The sequence below is a fragment of the Gobio gobio genome (genome assembly GCF_949357685.1).
Source record: "Gobio gobio genome assembly, chromosome: 1".
NCBI lineage: Eukaryota > Metazoa > Chordata > Actinopteri > Cypriniformes > Gobionidae > Gobio > Gobio gobio.
Genome location: NC_137097.1, coordinates 76,225,659 through 76,243,597, shown reverse-complemented (window position 1 = coordinate 76,243,597; position 17,939 = coordinate 76,225,659). Strand labels below are relative to the sequence as shown.

Here is a 17,939-nt window from a genome sequence, read left to right as displayed (position 1 = left end):
GACAGCAGCGTTTCAACACAGACCCGCCCTGAGCGAGCTGTCATCAGTCCGCCATTGTTGATACTCTGCAGCAGAATGGCGTCTAAGCGATTGTGGTGTTGTGTTGTTGGTAATAACGAACACAGCAGTCATTTTGATGTTCCTAAATCCGAACCGCTGAAGACCCAGTGGCTGCTGAGTTTTGTTTTAGAAGGGAATATTCCCCCCGATCAACGTCAATGTTTGCGCAAATCATTTCTCAGCAGACTGCTTTATAAACGAGCGTCAGTATAAAGCAGGTTTTGCTAATAAGCTGCTCTTGAAAAAAGGATCGTGTTCCTGCTGCACCTCAGGAAGATGTGAGTGTAACATTTTATTAACCTTTATATTAATCTTTGCAAATCGCTTGCACGCTTCACGATGAATGAGGCTAAAGTTTACAGGGTAAGTTACATTACGGCATGCTTTCTGTGTATGACGTTCTCAATATAATTCATAATCCCATGTTTATAATGAACAACGCGTTATGTTTGTTATTACAAACTGTGTAAGTTACTCGGGTGATAAAGTTAACGTGGGAACACTACACTAAGCTTACTTTTGTACATGGTTTATAACGGTGTCTGTTACTGATTAAGAAGTAATGTAAAAAAAAAAATCTTATAACATAACATCAATCTGTCAATGAACTAACACATCAGTAAACACATAGCAACTACGCTACTCTGCCAGTACAAAGATAGATCAAAGTGACATGACGTTAACCAACCATTCAGAAACGTTCGTCATCTGTTCCTGGTCCGACTCCGGTTCAAAATGATAAGGTTGCTCAGATGTGTCCTCAGAGACTCCCGTTGCCATTATTTCTCGAAAATATACCCTCAAATGTTGTCAAGGCAACACTCCACGTGTGTTGTGGTGTTGTGTCGGGCCGAACCGAACGCCCCACAGAGCAGAGGGGCGGGGTGAGCAAAGCTCATTATCATTTAAAGTCACATACACTGAAATGACTTGCTGAAAACTAAGCTGGTTTTGACCAGGTAAAATGAGTGTTTTCTTACAATACTAATGAGAATTTTTAATTAAAGTATATTACAAACTTTTCATTTAGACACTAAAGAATCATATTAACTTGTACAAAAATGTCATTCTATGACCCCTTTAAATTTTATTCAACTTTAAAAAATGTGATGAAACTGTTCCACTGTTATCTGTGTTTGAAATGTATTATGTATTGTATTGTTTTACAGACTGTATTTTGTCTTCCAAAATAAAACTGTAAATTTAACACTTTATTGAATGTTTTTATTGTAATAATCTGTAAAATAACCGTTTTTCTGCAGAATGTTTAGTACAGTCACTTTATTGAAGGTGTTTGATCATAATCTAGGAAAAATCAGTAAAATAACAGTTTAACACTGAATAAAAAATGATAAATGACTGGCAGCAAAGGCTGCCAAACAAAAAACGTAAATTAAAGTAAAATATCTTAAAGCTCCACTGTGTGATATTTTCCCCCATCTAGCGGTGAAAAGGTTTATGACCAGCCAGTAAATATTAGTTTCTGTTCCTCCCAATTCCGATTTCGTTTTAGCTCCTACGGTGGCCGATTTAGTCCAAGATTAACATGGCTTCCAGTTCGACCTCGTCCATTAGTGTTCCTTCAAGTGATGAGGTTACTTTAGAAAACTATTATAAACTTACGAGAATACTTCATTACTTGAAAGAAGTAAATATACATTAATGAGCACATATATTTTTGTATATATTAAGTGTTTTTAGCTAAGAATAAACTACAAAAGTTACACAGTGTAGCTTTAATTTAAACAAGGAAAAAAATCTGTAAAATAACTTTTAATGTAAATTTCTGTAAAATTATTGTTTTTGCACTTTATTTGAATTAAGATATTTTACTTTAATTTTATGTTTTTTGTTTGGCAGCCGCAGCTGACAGTCATTTACCTTCTTTTTACAATTTCTTTTTTTTTACAGTGAACACATCCAGTCTTTTCCCAGAGAGAGGAGAGGAGACGCACCAGCTCAACATCACTGACACTGTCTATCACTGACAGCAAGCCAATATTCATGGAGGAAATATACAGGCACAAGTTTGGACACCTTTCTGTTCTTTATTATGGTAATTTATTCATACTATGTTAGTCATGGGGATCAGAAACTGTTTGATTACACACATTCTTCAAAATATCTGCTTCTGTGTTCATCAGAAGAAAGAAACTCATACAGGATTAGAACGACATGAGGGCGAGTAAATGATGACAGAATTATCTTTTGTTGGTGAACTGTCCCTTTAAGAACATTTCTGAGAAGATTTACACACACAGACATAGATCACTGTAAAAGATGAAATCAGCTCGATCCAGACCTACAGGTGTAACGTTTACTGACTATTGACCGGTAAGATCCTCAGAGAGGAAGAACAGAAGCATGGAAAGAGTGTGTGAGTGAAGGTGGTTGTGAATGTGTGTAGATGTGTGTTAGTTACAGGATCAGAGAATGACACCGTTCCTCCGTCATAGTCCAGATCAACTCTCACACGATCAAGATCCTGTTTAACAGGAAAACCAGACCCAGGCAGTCCGTACTGCACACTCCAGACATCAGTGTTAAAGAAAACATCTCCCTTCCTCTGGTTTGATGCTGTAGTTACTCCAAGACTCCAGACTATACTCTCATTAACCTCCACATCCCAGCGGTGTGTTCCTGAGTTAAAACCCTCTGAACCCAGAACACAGTCATGAAGGTCAAATCTCTCTGGATTATCAGGAAGCAGTTGTTTATCCCAGATGTTTCTCACACTGGTCAGATCATCAGACAGGACGAGATGTGGATTTGCCGTGTTTGGATCCAGAATCACAGGAGCTGATGAGACACAATCAACAGCTGCTTTTATTCTGATCTTCATATAATGATCAAGAGTGAACCAATCACAGATGATTATGAATTATGACACTCGTCCTGATCAAACACATCAGACATTTTCCTCTGATCACTGTCAGTGTTTTTAGTTACACACTCATTTTTATCATCAGTGTTGTGGGATTACAAATTTTAGAAAGTACATTGCATTTAGGATTTTAGGTAAACATGATGATGTCAGATGAATTAGTCTGCTACGCAAATCTCCCAGACCTGTTTTACTGACTTCAAAGGCTCTAACAAGAGTCTCCTTTCCTGCCAGACCTGTTATTCTCTATTGTGTTTTAAATGAGTCAAAGCCCACCTTTGGGAGCCCAGCCCAGACATTGATCTTTTATGGATCTTTGGCCTGGCTAGTATCAGCATGCGAATAGCTATGCTGATTCAATGGGACTGGTAGGGATTTCATAGTAGGGTGTGTCTTTTACCTACACAACATATGCATTCTTTTGTTTGAATGTCTCCTCCTCTGCTGTAGAACCACTTCCCATGAAATGTAGATAAATTGCATTATCTTGTGCTGTGAAATCAGACTGTTTTCGGACGACCTGCAGCACAGAAGGTTCTCATTAAAAGAATAATTCTGTCTTGATCCGACGTCTCCTGGTCTATTCTTTAACAAACAACTGAAGTTCACAACAGATGGTGCCGTGACCCGGATATAGTTTCCAGCTTCCTCACCTAAAATCCAGATTGAAACTTCAAGCTCAAAGAAAAAGATCTGCCAACGTTCCAGACTGGAATCCAGAGCGAAACTTCCAGCTGAACAAAGATTTTCCAGACTGAATCTTTCAACCAAGGGTTGTGGTGAGTGCTGCTCTATCCAAAAGAACCTTAAAAAGACCAGTACAAATTTGTTTATCCTCTGGCTGCCAGGGAAGAGTTAACAGACGGCTGTAGGGCTTGGTTAACTAAGTTATCCTCTGTTATCAAACAGAAAAGATTAGCCTCACAAACGAATAATTGTTCTGTTTGAAATAGGGAAGATTAGCATTTAGCTAATATTTGTGTTTTGTGTTACCCTCTAATTCTGTTTGAAATAGGGAAGATTAGCATTTAGCTAATATTTGTGTTACCCTCTAAAAAAAAAAAAAGTTTTGTTTTTTAGGGATGAGTTATCCTCTGTTTTTCAAATAGGGAAGTTATTAGCCTCACAAACTAATAATTGTTCTGTTTGAAATAGGGAAGATTAGCATTTAGCTAATATTTGTGTTTTGTGTTACCCTCTAATTCTGTTTGAAATAGGGAAGATTAGCATTTAGCTAATATTTGTGTTACCCTCTAAAAAGTGTTTTTTAGGGATGAGTTATCCTCTGTTTGTCAAATAGGGAAGTTATTAGCCTCACAAACTAATAATTGTTCTGTTTTAAATAGGGAAGATTAGCATTTAGCTAATATTTGTGTTACCCTCTAAAAAAAAGTCTGTTTTTTTAGGGATGAGTTATCCTCTGTTTTTCAAATAGGGAAGTTATTAGCCTCACAAACTAATAATTGTTCTGTTTTAAATAGGGAAGATTAGCATAGCTAATATTTGTGTTACCCTCTAAAAAAGTGTTTTTTTAGGGATGAGTTATCCTCTGTTTTTTCAAGCAGGGAAGATTAACATTTAGTTAATATTTGTGTTGTCCTCTGTTTTTGTCAAGGAAGTTAACAATAGTTGAGCTGTGTTAACAAAGAAATGATCAGAGAAGTGAGTGTTTGTGTGTGTGGTAACAAAGAAATTCAAAAATGTTTAGGAAGAATCCTAGACTGACCCCCACAACTGAAAAAGGAGGTCTCGCAGCTCCTCTGTGGACAGACAGTGATTTCATATCACAGTTAGGAGTGCAGATGAATTTAATTGTCACCGAGAAAGTTAGACAAAAACTAACTCAGAAATATGAGATCCATCCGGACAAGAATTGGTCGATTGATGAATGTAAAAAAGTTTTAGGAGCATGTATTCGCAAGAACAATGTGAAAGGCATTATTTGTTGTCACAGAGAATTTGCTTTAGCGCTAGCTAGACAACAGTCTCAGCAGATCTCAGAGCTAGAGAAACAGAACGAAGAACTCTGTGCTAGAGTAGCTTCTTTGACTAAGAAATTGAACCTCAACAAAGCTGAAGAGAAAACTGATGTGAATGAAGTTAGTCAGACTGATAACGCTAATCCTGACTTGCAAGCTTTCTTTGAAACAGATGTAGCCATTCAATCAGTATCTGATGTGCCTGTTGATTCAGTGAAATTTAGCGTCACAGCCCCGAACATTGTTCTACAGAGTCCACCAGTCACAAACCCATCCTCATGTATGATGTCAGCAATGACTGAAGTTTTGTTAGAGGATGAAATGACTCATGATTGTGTTACGGTTACAAACGCAACTACGAATGAAATAGCAGAAACTCCCATTGAGAATGCAGAATTGGAGTTGTTTGTTGAGGGTTCAGCTCAAGTGATTGAAGGTAACATTACAGCAGCTGCAGTTTTGTGCCAGGGAAGGAAAACCTGGAGTCATGTGTCACACTATAAAGTTGTTCCCCCACCAACAGGGATAGGGTAGGACACAAATCAGTGAGGAGCCCAGGAAAGAACTGAATGCAACAGGCATTCGGGGGCCAAACCTGCGGCGAAGATTCCCTTGTAGGCATCCCCATCCACTAGTCCATCCTTACCTCACTGTTTCTTTAGGTGTCACAGGAATTAAGAAATAGGGAAAGAAGGAACAACAATAGCAGACTCCGATTGAACAGATGAGACAACCCTGATGTTTTGCTGTCTTTTAGAACAAATACTGCTCTGTTGTCTTTTGTTTTTCTTTGTGCAGATACCACTTGATGGCTGTCCCCAGACCCATATGCACAGACTTCCTCACTGGCGTATGAAGCCACAACCTCTGAAGGACAACTAGACACATTACAGAGTCAACTGTCACGAAAGAAAAAAATACACAACGCAGAAATGATCTACGGGAACTTCAGTCTTCCATCAACATGATCAAGACTTGCTACTACTTGCTACTAGTAGCCTTGCTACTACAAGATTGCCTTGCGACATCGCACAAAGTGTAGACTCCAGAAACAACATATTCTCAGAGCTGATGAATATGTCAAGAAACACCTTGTTTGCTGGAAAGAACGTTTGCATGCCACACCTGCCTTCAGTAGGAGCAGGAATCCCATGGGTGGCACATGATGGGAGGAACGTCTGTATATAACATCCTGCTCAGCCAGTTCAATGGCAGGTGCACCCTGGTTGCTCTCCTTCCACCAACAAAGAAGATGGCTGCATTCAAGGACTCACTTATGCACAAACATGGTGGTCAAGGACTCTTGAACAAAATCCAACAAGACATTCTTGATCTTTCAGATGACTGAAGATAATTCTTCATGGTTCGGAAACCTGTAAGGTCAACAAAGAACTCACCAGGACTGTTCCAACCACAAAAGAATATTGCCCGTAATGAACTACACGGACCCTAGTGGCATGTTTGTTTCCTGTGGCAGCATGTCATTCGTCACTACAGACAATCAACACAGAGCAAGTGATATGTGCCTGTAACTTTTTCCAAGTTACATGACTAGAAGATGTTAACAAACATAAGCTACAGAATGGACTGATGAAGGTTTAAATTTGTATTATGTGGGAGTTATTAGAACTCCCAAAGGGGGGAATTGTGGGATTACAAATTTTAGAAAGTACATTGCATTTAGGATTTTAGGTAAACATGATGATGTCAGATGAATTAGTCTGCTACGCAAATCTCCCAGACCTGTTTTACTGACTTCAAAGGCTCTAACAAGAGTCTCCTTTCCTGCCAGACCTGTTATTCTCTATTGTGTTTTAAATGAGTCAAAGCCCACCTTTGGGAGCCCAGCCCAGACATTGATCTTTTATGGATCTTTGGCCTGGCTAGTATCAGCATGCGAATAGCTATGCTGATTCAATGGGACTGGTAGGGATTTCATAGTAGGGTGTGTCTTTTACCTACACAACATATGCATTCTTTTGTTTGAATGTCTCCTCCTCTGCTGTAGAACCACTTCCCATGAAATGTAGATAAATTGCATTATCTTGTGCTGTGAAATCAGACTGTTTTCGGACGACCTGCAGCACAGAAGGTTCTCATTAAAAGAATAATTCTGTCTTGATCCGACGTCTCCTGGTCTATTCTTCAACAAACAACTGAAGTTCACATCAGTGTTTAATGGCATCAGAGACAAACATTAAATGTGTGATTCAAACATTTGTGTCTCATCAAGAGAAACTGATGTGTGTGTGTGTGTGTGTGTGTGTGTGTGTGTGTGTGTGTGTGTGTGTGTGTGTGTGTCTGTGTGTGTCTGTCTGTGTGTGTGTGTGTGTGTGTGTGTGTGTGTGTCTGTGTGTGTTAAATACTTTGTTTATGTCAGTTGTGTTTGTGTCAGTTATGAATAATCAATCATGTTAATATTTTCAGATGTAATAAATCTCAGTGTAACTGAAGCAGGTTCTTCTGGTAAACACATCATTATCTGAACAGACCCTCATCATTGTGTTTCTGAAACATGGAAATATGAAGATTCATGAAGCACTTCTTCTAGAAACCCTTTCAAAATGGATTCAGGATTCATTCATTATTGAACAATTATTAAGTTCTCAAATATACCAATAACAACATCTTAAGAAGTATTTTCTCATCATATCCCCTATGGAAAGAAAATATGTTTCCATATATGTATGATCAATAGGGTGATATCAGCTAAATTGGGCCACTTTTTGGTAAATCGCTTGGGACAATAATACAATACCATATATGCCTTTTCCATGTGTTTTTATGATTATTAATCACTGTTTTTGATAATGTTGTGTTGAAATTATGTAAAAAAAATAATAATTATTTAAGCCCTACAGTTCTTAAAACATCAGCTGTGCCAACTTTTTTTTTGCATGAGCAGTTTCAGGTAAAATGGGCCACTGTTTCAGGTAAAATGGGCCACTGTTTCAGGTAAAATGGGCCACTGTTTCAGGAAAAATGGGCCACTGTTTCAGGTAAAATGGGCCACTGTCTCAGGTAAAATGGGCCACTGTTTCAGGAAAAATGGGCCACTGTTTAAGGTAAAAAGGGCCACTGTCTCAGGTAAAATGGGCCGCTGTTTCAGGTAAAATGGGCCGCTGTTTCAGGGAAAATGGGCCGCTGTTTCAGGTAAAATGGGCCACTGTTTCAGGTAAAATGGGCCACTGTTCCAGGTAAAATGGGCCGCTGTTTCAGGTAAAATGGGCCGCTGTTTCAGTTAAAATGGGCCGCTGTTTCAGGTAACCAATGGGCCGCTGTTTCAAGTAACCAATGGGCCGCTGTTTCAGGTAAAATGGGCCACTGTTTCAGGTAAAATGGGCCGCTGTTTCAGGTAACCAATAGGCCGCTGTTTCAGGTAACCAATAGGCCGCTGTTTCAGGTAACCAATAGGCCGCTGTTTCAGGTAACCAATGGGCCACTGTTTCAGGTAAAATGGGCCACTGTTTCAGGTTAAATGGGCCGCTGTTTCAGGTAGAATGGGCCGCTGTTTGAGGTAAAATGGGCCGCTGTTTCAGGTAAAATGGGCCGCTGTTTCAGGTAAAATGGGCCGCTTTTTCAGGTAAAATGGGCCACTGTCTCAGGTAAAATGGGCCACTGTTTCAGGAAAAATGGACCACTGTCTCAGGTAAAATGGGCCATTGTTTCAGGAAAAATGGGCCACTGTTTCAGGTAAAATGGGCCACTGTCTCAGGAAAAATGGGCCACTGTTTAAGGTAAAAAGGGCCACTGTTTCAGGTAAAATGGGCCACTGTCTCAGGTAAAATGGGCCGCTGTTTCAGGTAAAATGGGCCGCTGTTTCAGGGAAAATGGGCCGCTGTTTCAGGTAAAATGGGCCACTGTTTCAGGTAAAATGGGCCACTGTTCCAGGTAAAATGGGCCGCTGTTTCAGGTAAAATGGGCCGCTGTTTCAGGTAAAATGGGCCGCTGTTTTTCAGGTAACCAATGGGCCGCTGTTTCAGGTAACCAATGGGCCGCTGTTTCAGGTAACCAATGGGCCGCTGTTTCAGGTAAAATGGGCCACTGTTTCAGGTAAAATGGGCCGCTGTTTCAGGTAACCAATAGGCCGCTGTTTCAGGTAACCAATGGGCCACTGTTTCAGGTAAAATGGGCCACTGTTTCAGGTAAAATGGGCCGCTGTTTCAGGTAGAATGGGCCGCTGTTTGAGGTAAAATGGGCCGCTGTTTCAGGTAAAATGGGCCGCTGTTTCAGGTAAAATGGGCCGCTGTTTCAGGTAAAATGGGCCACTGTTTCAGGTAAAATGGGCCGCTGTTTCAGGTAAAATGGGCCGCTGTTTCAGGTAACCAATAGGCCGCTGTTTCAGTTAACCAATGGGCCACTGTTTCAGGTAAAATGGGCCGCTGTTTCAGGTAACCAATAGGCCGCTGTTTCAGGTAACCAATGGGCCACTGTATCAGGTAAAATGGGCCACTGTTTCAGGTAAAATGGGCCGCTGTTTCAGGTAAAATGGGCCGCTGTTTCAGGTAACCAATGGGCCACTGTTTCAGGTAAAATGGGCCACTGTTTAAGGTAAAATGGGCCGCTGTTTCAGGTAAAATGGGCCGCTGTTTCAGGTAAAATGGGCCGCTGTTTCAGGTAACCAATGGGCCGCTGTTTCAGGTAAAATGGGCCACCAATGGGCCACTGTTTCAGGTAAAATGGGCCACTGTTTCAGGTAAAATGGGCCGCTGTTTCAGGTAGAATGGGCCGCTGTTTGAGGTAAAATGGGCCGCTGTTTCAGGTAACCAATAGGCCGCTGTTTCAGGTAACCAATGGGCCACTGTTTCAGGTAAAATGGGCCACTGTTTCAGGTAAAATGGGCCACTGTCTCAGGTAAAATGGGCCGCTGTTTCAGGTAAAATGGGCCGCTGTTTCAGGGAAAATGGGCCGCTGTTTCAGGTAAAATGGGCCACTGTTTCAGGTAAAATGGGCCACTGTTCCAGGTAAAATGGGCCGCTGTTTCAGGTAAAATGGGCCGCTGTTTCAGGTAAAATGGGCCGCTGTTTCAGGTAAAATTGGCCGCTGTTTCAGGTAAAATGGGCCGCTGTTTCAGGTAAAATGGGCCGCTGTTTCAGGTAACCAATGGGCCGCTGTTTCAGGTAACCAATGGGCCGCTGTTTCAGGTAACCAATGGGCCGCTGTTTCAGGTAAAATGGGCCACTGTTTCAGGTAAAATGGGCCGCTGTTTCAGGTAACCAATAGGCCGCTGTTTCAGGTAACCAATGGGCCACTGTTTCAGGTAAAATGGGCCACTGTTTCAGGTAAAATGGGCCGCTGTTTCAGGTAGAATGGGCCGCTGTTTGAGGTAAAATGGGCCGCTGTTTCAGGTAAAATGGGCCGCTGTTTCAGGTAAAATGGGCCGCTGTTTCAGGTAAAATGGGCCACTGTTTCAGGTAAAATGGGCCGCTGTTTCAGGTAAAATGGGCCGCTGTTTCAGGTAAAATGGGCCGCTGTTTCAGGTAACCAATAGGCCGCTGTTTCAGTTAACCAATGGGCCACTGTTTCAGGTAAAATGGGCCGCTGTTTCAGGTAACCAATAGGCCGCTGTTTCAGGTAACCAATGGGCCACTGTTTCAGGTAAAATGGGCCACTGTTTCAGGTAAAATGGGCCGCTGTTTCAGGTAACCAATAGGCCGCTGTTTCAGGTAACCAATGGGCCACTGTTTCAGGTAAAATGGGCCACTGTTTAATGTAAAATGGGCCGCTGTTTCAGGTAAAATGGGCCGCTGTTCCAGGTAAAATGGGCCGCTGTTTCAGGTAAAATGGGCCGCTGTTTCAGGTAACCAATGGGCCGCTGTTTCAGGTAAAATGGGCCACTGTTTCAGGTAAAATGGGCCGCTGTTTCAGGTAAAATGGGCCGCTGTTTCAGGTAACCAATAGGCCGCTGTTTCAGGTAACCAATAGGCCGCTGTTTCAGGTAACCAATGGGCCACTGTTTCAGGTAAAATGGGCCACTGTTTCAGGTAAAATGGGCCGCTGTTTCAGGTAGAATGGGCCGCTGTTTGAGGTAAAATGGGCCGCTGTTTCAGGTAACCAATAGGCCGCTGTTTCAGGTAACCAATGGGCCACTGTTTCAGGTAAAATGGGCCACTGTTTCAGGTAAAATGGGCAACTGTTTAAGGTAAAATGGGCCGCTGTTTCAGGTAAAATGGGCCGCTGTTTCAGGTAAAATGGGCCGCTCTTTCAGGTAAAATGGGCCGCTGTTTCAGGTAACCAATGGGCCGCTGTTTCAGGTAAAATGGGCCACTGTTTCAGGTAAAATGGGCCGCTGTTTCAGGTAAAATGGGCCGCTGTTTCAGGTAACCAATAGGCCGCTGTTTCAGGTAACCAATAGGCCGCTGTTTCAGGTAACCAATGGGCCACTGTTTCAGGTAAAATGGGCCACTGTTTCAGGTAAAATGGGCCGCTGTTTCAGGTAGAATGGGCCGCTGTTTGAGGTAAAATGGGCCGCTGTTTGAGGTAAAATGGGCCGCTGTTTCAGGTAAAATGGGCCGCTGTTTCAGGTAAAATGGGCCACTGTTTCAGGTAAAATGGGCCACTATTTCAGGTAAAATGGGCCGCTGTTTCAGGTAAAATGGGCCGCTGTTTCAGGTAACCAATAGGTCGCTGTCTCAGGTAACCAATAGGCCGCTGTTTCAGTTAACCAATGGGCCACTGTTTCAGGTAAAATGGGCCGCTGTTTCAGGTAACCAATAGGCCGCTGTTTCAGGTAACCAATGGGCCACTGTTTCAGGTAAAATGGGCCACTGTTTTAGGTAAAATGGGCCGCTGTTTCAGGTAACCAATAGGCCGCTGTTTCAGGTAACCAATGGGCCACTGTTTCAGGTAAAATGGGCCACTGTTTCAGGTAAAATGGGCCACTGTTTAAGGTAAAATGGGCCGCTGTTTCAGGTAAAATGGGCCGCTGTTTCAGGTAAAATGGGCCGCTGTTTCAGGTAAAATGGGCCGCTGTTTAAGGTAAAATGGGCCGTTGTTTAAGGTAAAATGGGCCACTGTTTCAGGTAAAATGAGCCACTGTTTCAGGTAAAATGGGCCGCTGTTTCAGGTAAAATGGGCCACTGTTTCAGGTAAAATGGGCCACTGTTTCAGGTAAAATGGGTTGCTGTTTCAGGTAAAATGGGCCGCTGTTTCAGGTAAATTGGGCCACTGTTTCAGGTAAAATGGGCCACTGTTTCAGGTAAAATGGGCCACTGAATTGTACTAGACATGTGCAATTAATGTGAGAAACAACAAATACTCTGAACCCCAAGTGGATTTACACAAACTGAGAAAGTCAAAAAGCATTAGGTTGTGCCCCGCTCTCCCCTATATATATATATATATATATATATATATATATATATATATATATATATATATATATATATATATATATATAGACACACACTGTATTATTCTATATACTCTAACACATTAACATAATATATTTTCCCATATATTTTTCAATATATAGACCATAAATATATGGAAATAGAAGGGATATATAAGTAAAATAATATAAGGGATTTTGTAAAAACTGCTCTTCACTCTTTTATATTCCTGGTTGGGAGTAAATGAACGGCTACAGGATGTCCGGTCAGAACATTATGTCTCACACCAGTCTGTACTTCAAGATTATTTATTTGGTTGCGCATGCGTCAAACTTGTATGAATAACATGCTGGTACATGTTCCCTGAGACACTTTAAAGTCTATACAATACAAGCGCAGCATCAAATACTTTACTGATAAAGAACACAGTGAGATTATATGGCATTAATACAAGGTATTTACGCAACAACATAATGTGCAAACCAAATTATTACTGTAAACATTCACGCGGAGTGCGCGGTAGCGCTCTTTCCTGTCTCTTAGCAATAATCACTAATGACGCGAAATATTTACAATCAGTTGCGCGCACACAATCCACAAAACTGTTAATGGCACTTCTGGCTAATTTAAATGTTAATAACTCTATACAATCGCATCTCTGCAGCCTCCCTCACTGATATCTTGTTTACAACCCATTTGTGAAGGGTGGACTTTTTTACAGATTTAATGATGTGCTCAAGGTATATCTGATCAATATAGTTCATAATATAACAATATGATTTTAAGGACATTCTTTATAAGATTTCGAATTCTTCAGTTTTGTCTTAAGAAACATTAGAAAAGTAGCAATTTATGGAATACAAAATATTCTTCACTTTTTTTCTCAAGTTACAGAATAAGAAATAATTTTATGTTGTGAATCTGAGAAGATTTTGAAATTAATAACTTTCTCCATGATCTCGAGAGACTGTCAATAGTTCCTCTAGTAAAACCATCATAATGGAAACTCTTTGAGGATCTTAAAAACACATATGAAGTTCATTGAGTTCACAATATTATATTTGAGCTTCAGTGTTTCAGTCTGAAGATTCACAAGAATCACATGCTTTTGTGTCATGAGAAACCCATGTGTGATTTCCAGTGTGTGTGTGAGAGCTCAGATCTTCTCCAGACTCACTGTATTGGACGATGTCCTGCATCTTCTTCCAGACTCTGAACGGCAGGTTGCCCAAGTACCGTGGCACATGAATCAAAGCTCCAGAAGCCATCTGTGGATCCGGCTGTGAGATCTGGACTCTGGAAGAACATTCAGGAGTCAGAACTGCAGTGGCTTTGGATCAGAACCAGAGAGACCAGAGACACCAGCAGATCACTCACCTTTCCATTGAGACTGGAAACTCCTGCAGAACAAACACACCATTGATCATCAAGAACTCAATCAATCAATCAATCAATCAATCAATCAATCAATCAATCAATCAATCAACCAATCAATCAATCAATCAATCAATCAATCAATCAATCAATCAATCAATCAATCAATCAATCAATCAATCAACCAATCAATCAATCAATCAATCAATCAATCAATCAATCAATCAATCAATCAATCAATGATGTGAAATCAGACCTTCAGAAAGCAGGCGTCTTTGGCTTTCATCATCTCCTCCATGTCTTTGATTGTGTGTGAAAGAGCTGAGATGTGTCTGTTCATCTCCTCCAGCTTCTCCTTCATCATCTGCTTCTTCTGCTCCTCTTCCTCCCTCAGTGCAGTGATTGTAGCTTCTTCTTCATCTCTGAGAAACTGATGAAGCTTCTCAAACTGCTGTTTAATCTGACGCTCTGTGTGCTCAGCTTGAGACTGAAATCACATCACATTCACTTCAATCATCTCAAAGAACTGATTCTGGAGCAGCATGAAGAGTGAGTGGGGGAATGTGTGTTAGTGAACTACAACTTTAGTGTGTGTGTGTGTGTGTGTGTGTGTGTGTGTGTGTGTGTGTGTGTGTGTGTGTGTGTGTGTGTGTGTGTGTGTGTGTGAGAGTGTGTGTGAGTGTGTGTGTGTGTGTGTGTGTGTGTGTGTGTGTGTGTGTGTGTGTGTGTGTGTGTGTGTGTGTGTGTGTGTGTGTTTGAGTCAATAAAGGAACATGTAATTATGACAAATCAGTTCTAATCAAACTTGTAAACATGTCAGTTGACTCAATCCTCACCTTGATGTGTTGAACTGTTTTCTCAAACTCTCCTTTAATGTTTTTATTGTGTTTGAGTTTCTCTTGTAAGGACTTCAGTGCAGTTTTGAGCTCCTCCTGGGATTTAAAGAGAAAATCAAGTTCAAGATACTAGATATTTCTGTAATATGATTGTACATGTGTTACCTGAGAGATTGTGTTTATCTACTGTGTGTAGACATGTTTGTGTTCCAGATGGGTGCTAATCTGTCAAAGACTGTGATTGGTCCTGCCAAGCACCTGACCCTGATATGTTTTGTTTCCAGGCAAGACTTAGAGAAACTCGTTCATGCTTTTATCACCAGTAGGGTGGACTATTGTAATGGTCTTCTCACCGGCCTTCCCAATAAGACCATTAGACAGCAGCAGCTCATACAGAACTCTGAGCAGAACCAGAACACATGACCATATCACACCAGTCCTCAGGTCTTTACACTGGCTTCCAGTTACATTTAGAATAGATTTTAAAGTATTATTACTTGTTTATAAATCACTCAATGACCTAGGACCTAAATACACTGCAGATATGCTGATTAAATACAAACCCAACAGATCACTCAGATCATCAGGATCAAGTCAGTTAGAAATACCAAGGGTTCACTCAAAGCAAGGAGAGTCTGATTTTAGCTATTATGCCAGCCGCAGCTGAACCAGCTTTCTGAACAGATTAGATGTGCTCCAACAGTAGACACTTTCAAATCCAGACTCAAAACACATCTGTGCACATCTGTCCAGACTCAAAACACATCTGTGCACATTTGTCCAGACTCAAAACATATCTGTGCACATCTGTCCAGACTCAAAACACATCTGTTCACATCTGTTCAGACTCAGAACACATCTGTAAACATCTGTTCAAACTCAAAACACATCTGTGCACATCTGTCCAGACTCAAAACATATCTGTGCACATCTGTCCAGACTCAAAACATATCTGTGCACATCTGTCCAGACTCAAAACACATCTGTGCAGATCTGTCCAGACTCAAAACACATCTGTGCACATCTATCCAGACTCAAAACACATCTGTTTAGCTGTGCATTTACTGAATGAGCTGTGCTACTGTACGTCTGACTGATTGCACTTTAATTTATGTTTCAATTTAACCCTGTTTTTATTTTTAGTTTTATTTTTATTATTTTGTTAAGGCTGTCTGGGTGGAAGAGGTTGACAAACGGGAGTGCTATAAATCGAAATCCCTCCAGCGCGAGGACGACCCGTTTAGATCTGCTCTGACGGATAGATCTGAGATAGCCCTGGTGGTTCAGTCCAGGAAGATTTGTCTGTAAGGGTAATGTTTAAACGCAAAGTTACCTGACAAATACTTTTAACGTAAACCTGACTCTCATTTTTCTTCCACTCCAGATAAGGATTATACTATATATATATATATATATATATATATATATATATATATATATATATATATATATATATATATATATATATATATATATATATATATATATTTTTTTTTTTATTATTCACTTACAAATATTTTAATTAAATTTCTGTGTAAAGCACTTTGAATTGCACTGTGTATGAAATGTGCTATACAAATAAACTTGCCTTGCCTGATATAAGGACCGCCTCAAACACTCTTCTGCTGCGTTCAATAACCTAGGCATGACTTGTTGCCTCACTGCCTTATCAGACATCATCGTTTGAGTAAGACTGTCGTGCCAGAGAGATTGTTAGTGTTTAGTGAAACTGGGAGAGTGTTTGTTACGTTTGATACTCCAGTTTTTCTGACTATTGCCCTGGTTGCCGATTCTGATTTGCTTGCCACAAAACTTTGTTTATACATTTGTAAATATTTTTGTAAATTATTTTTGTCTAATTAAGGGAGGTAGGGGGTTTGACGCCAATTAATTTGTACCTCTTTTACACTTTGTTTATGGGAGTTGGGGAAGTTAACTGTATTTTTGTTTTCTTTAATTTAGTTTCTAAAAAGAAGTTTGTTTTGTTTGTTATTTTGGCCTTGTCTACCCCTGAAGCTAAACCCTTATTGTTAATAAAACACTTGTTATTCGACTTCTCTCTGGTAGTGAGACTCTCTTTCTTTTCCTGTTACGGCTGACCCCTAGCGGTCGTAACATATATAATACATACTGTAAGTTTAAACTAGTGTTTATCTGTAAATCTGTCTTACCTTATATGATGAAACCACTTCACTGATGGGTCTGAATTTGTGATTGTCGTGTTGTTGTGAATCTCTGCACACTAAACACACCGGCTGTTTGTCCTCCAGACAGAAGAGTTTGAGTTTCTCACTGTGTAAACTGCAGAGCTCCTCAGTTCCTGATGAACGCCTCTCATTTCTCTCCTTCAGGAAAAACTCACACAAGTTTTTTAACACAAGATTACATGGAGGTTCATGTGTTGACAATCTCCTGCAGACGGGACACTCCTGAGTTTCTTTGGTTCTCCAGAACTGTTGAAGACACTCTTTACAGAAACTGTGACTACAGGACAGAACAACAGGATCCTTGAAGATTTCATGACACACAGGACAAGAGAAATCATCTTCAGACAGTGAAGCCATTTTCTCTGTTTGAGCTCCAGCAATCTGAACTTTACTTTCACTTTCTGAATCAAGGTTTCAAAAATGAATAACACTGAGATTCACAAAGATCTGCTGTCTGTTCAGAAACAAATTCAATTTAAAATCCTTCTTGAAAATATTTCCTCTTCTTTCTTCATTGATCGCTGATTGTTTGTGGCTTTTGTCGAGACAAAGTCAGTGTTCTTTCTGGTAAGTGCGTCTCTTCCTGGTAAGTGTTGTAAGAGGGTGGAGTTTCTGATCTTATGAGTGTGTTTGTTCAGTATTTCCCTCACACTGACTGCAGTTTCTTTCTGCTTCAAGTCCTCCACTATCATCCCTGTCCCACAGAAAGTCTCTTGTCTTAACGCCTGCAGACCAGCGGCTCTTATCAACCCCGGTTCTCATGAAGGGTTTTGAGAGCCTTATTAAGAAATGCATCCTGGGAACCAACCCAGAGTCATTTGACCCACTACAGTTTGTGTCCAGGACAGACAGATCCACAGAGGATGCAGTTTCATTTACCATTCACAAAATTATAACCCACTTGGAGAATAAGGACAGTTGTGCCTGATTACTTTAGTGTACAGTTTGGCATTTAACACTATCATGAGCTCAAATCTCATCTGCATAACCTCCTGTGCTGTGTAACGGGACACTGAGCTTCCTCACTGGCAGATCCCAACATGTTCACCTCTGAAAACACTCCTCCAGCACCTCATAATGAACACAGCCACTCATCTATACTGTTTTAAATTCATTAACATTTTTGTGGATTAGCAAGAGCCTTCTACATTCATTGATCTCAACAAAAAAATGATCATTTAACCACTATAACTGAAATAAAACAATTATTCATTTACATCAAGAATTGAAATAAATGTGTGTACAATGAATGATGTTCAGTGAGAAAA

The 17,939-nt window shown here is 40.5% G+C and overlaps 1 protein-coding gene across 1 annotated transcript; it reads right to left on the bottom strand.

The window, feature by feature from the left end:
- Positions 1-1,967: 1,967 nt before the first annotated feature.
- On the bottom strand, positions 1,968-17,268 carry LOC307125017 (nuclear factor 7, ovary-like). The gene is made up of 6 exons (XM_079814623.1): positions 16,636-17,268; positions 14,465-14,560; positions 13,885-14,115; positions 13,632-13,654; positions 13,432-13,550; positions 1,968-2,859 (listed from the first exon to the last, which is right to left on the bottom strand). The coding sequence occupies exons 1-6, from the start codon at positions 17,026-17,028 to the stop codon at positions 2,378-2,380; spliced, it is 1,344 nt and encodes a 447-aa protein (XP_079670749.1). The 5' UTR covers positions 17,029-17,268; the 3' UTR covers positions 1,968-2,377.
- Positions 17,269-17,939: the final 671 nt, after the last annotated feature.

Coding starts and splice junctions, on each gene's coding strand:
- LOC307125017 (XM_079814623.1), bottom strand. CDS start 17,028: ATGGCTTCACTGTCTGAAGATGATTTCTCTTGTCCTGTGTGTCATGAA. Junction 14,116..14,464: donor AAACAGTTCAACACATCAAG/GTGAGGATTGAG, acceptor ATGTGATTTCAG/TCTCAAGCTGAGCACACAGA. Junction 2,860..13,431: donor GCAGGACATCGTCCAATACA/GTGAGTCTGGAG, acceptor GTGTCTCATCAG/CTCCTGTGATTCTGGATCCA.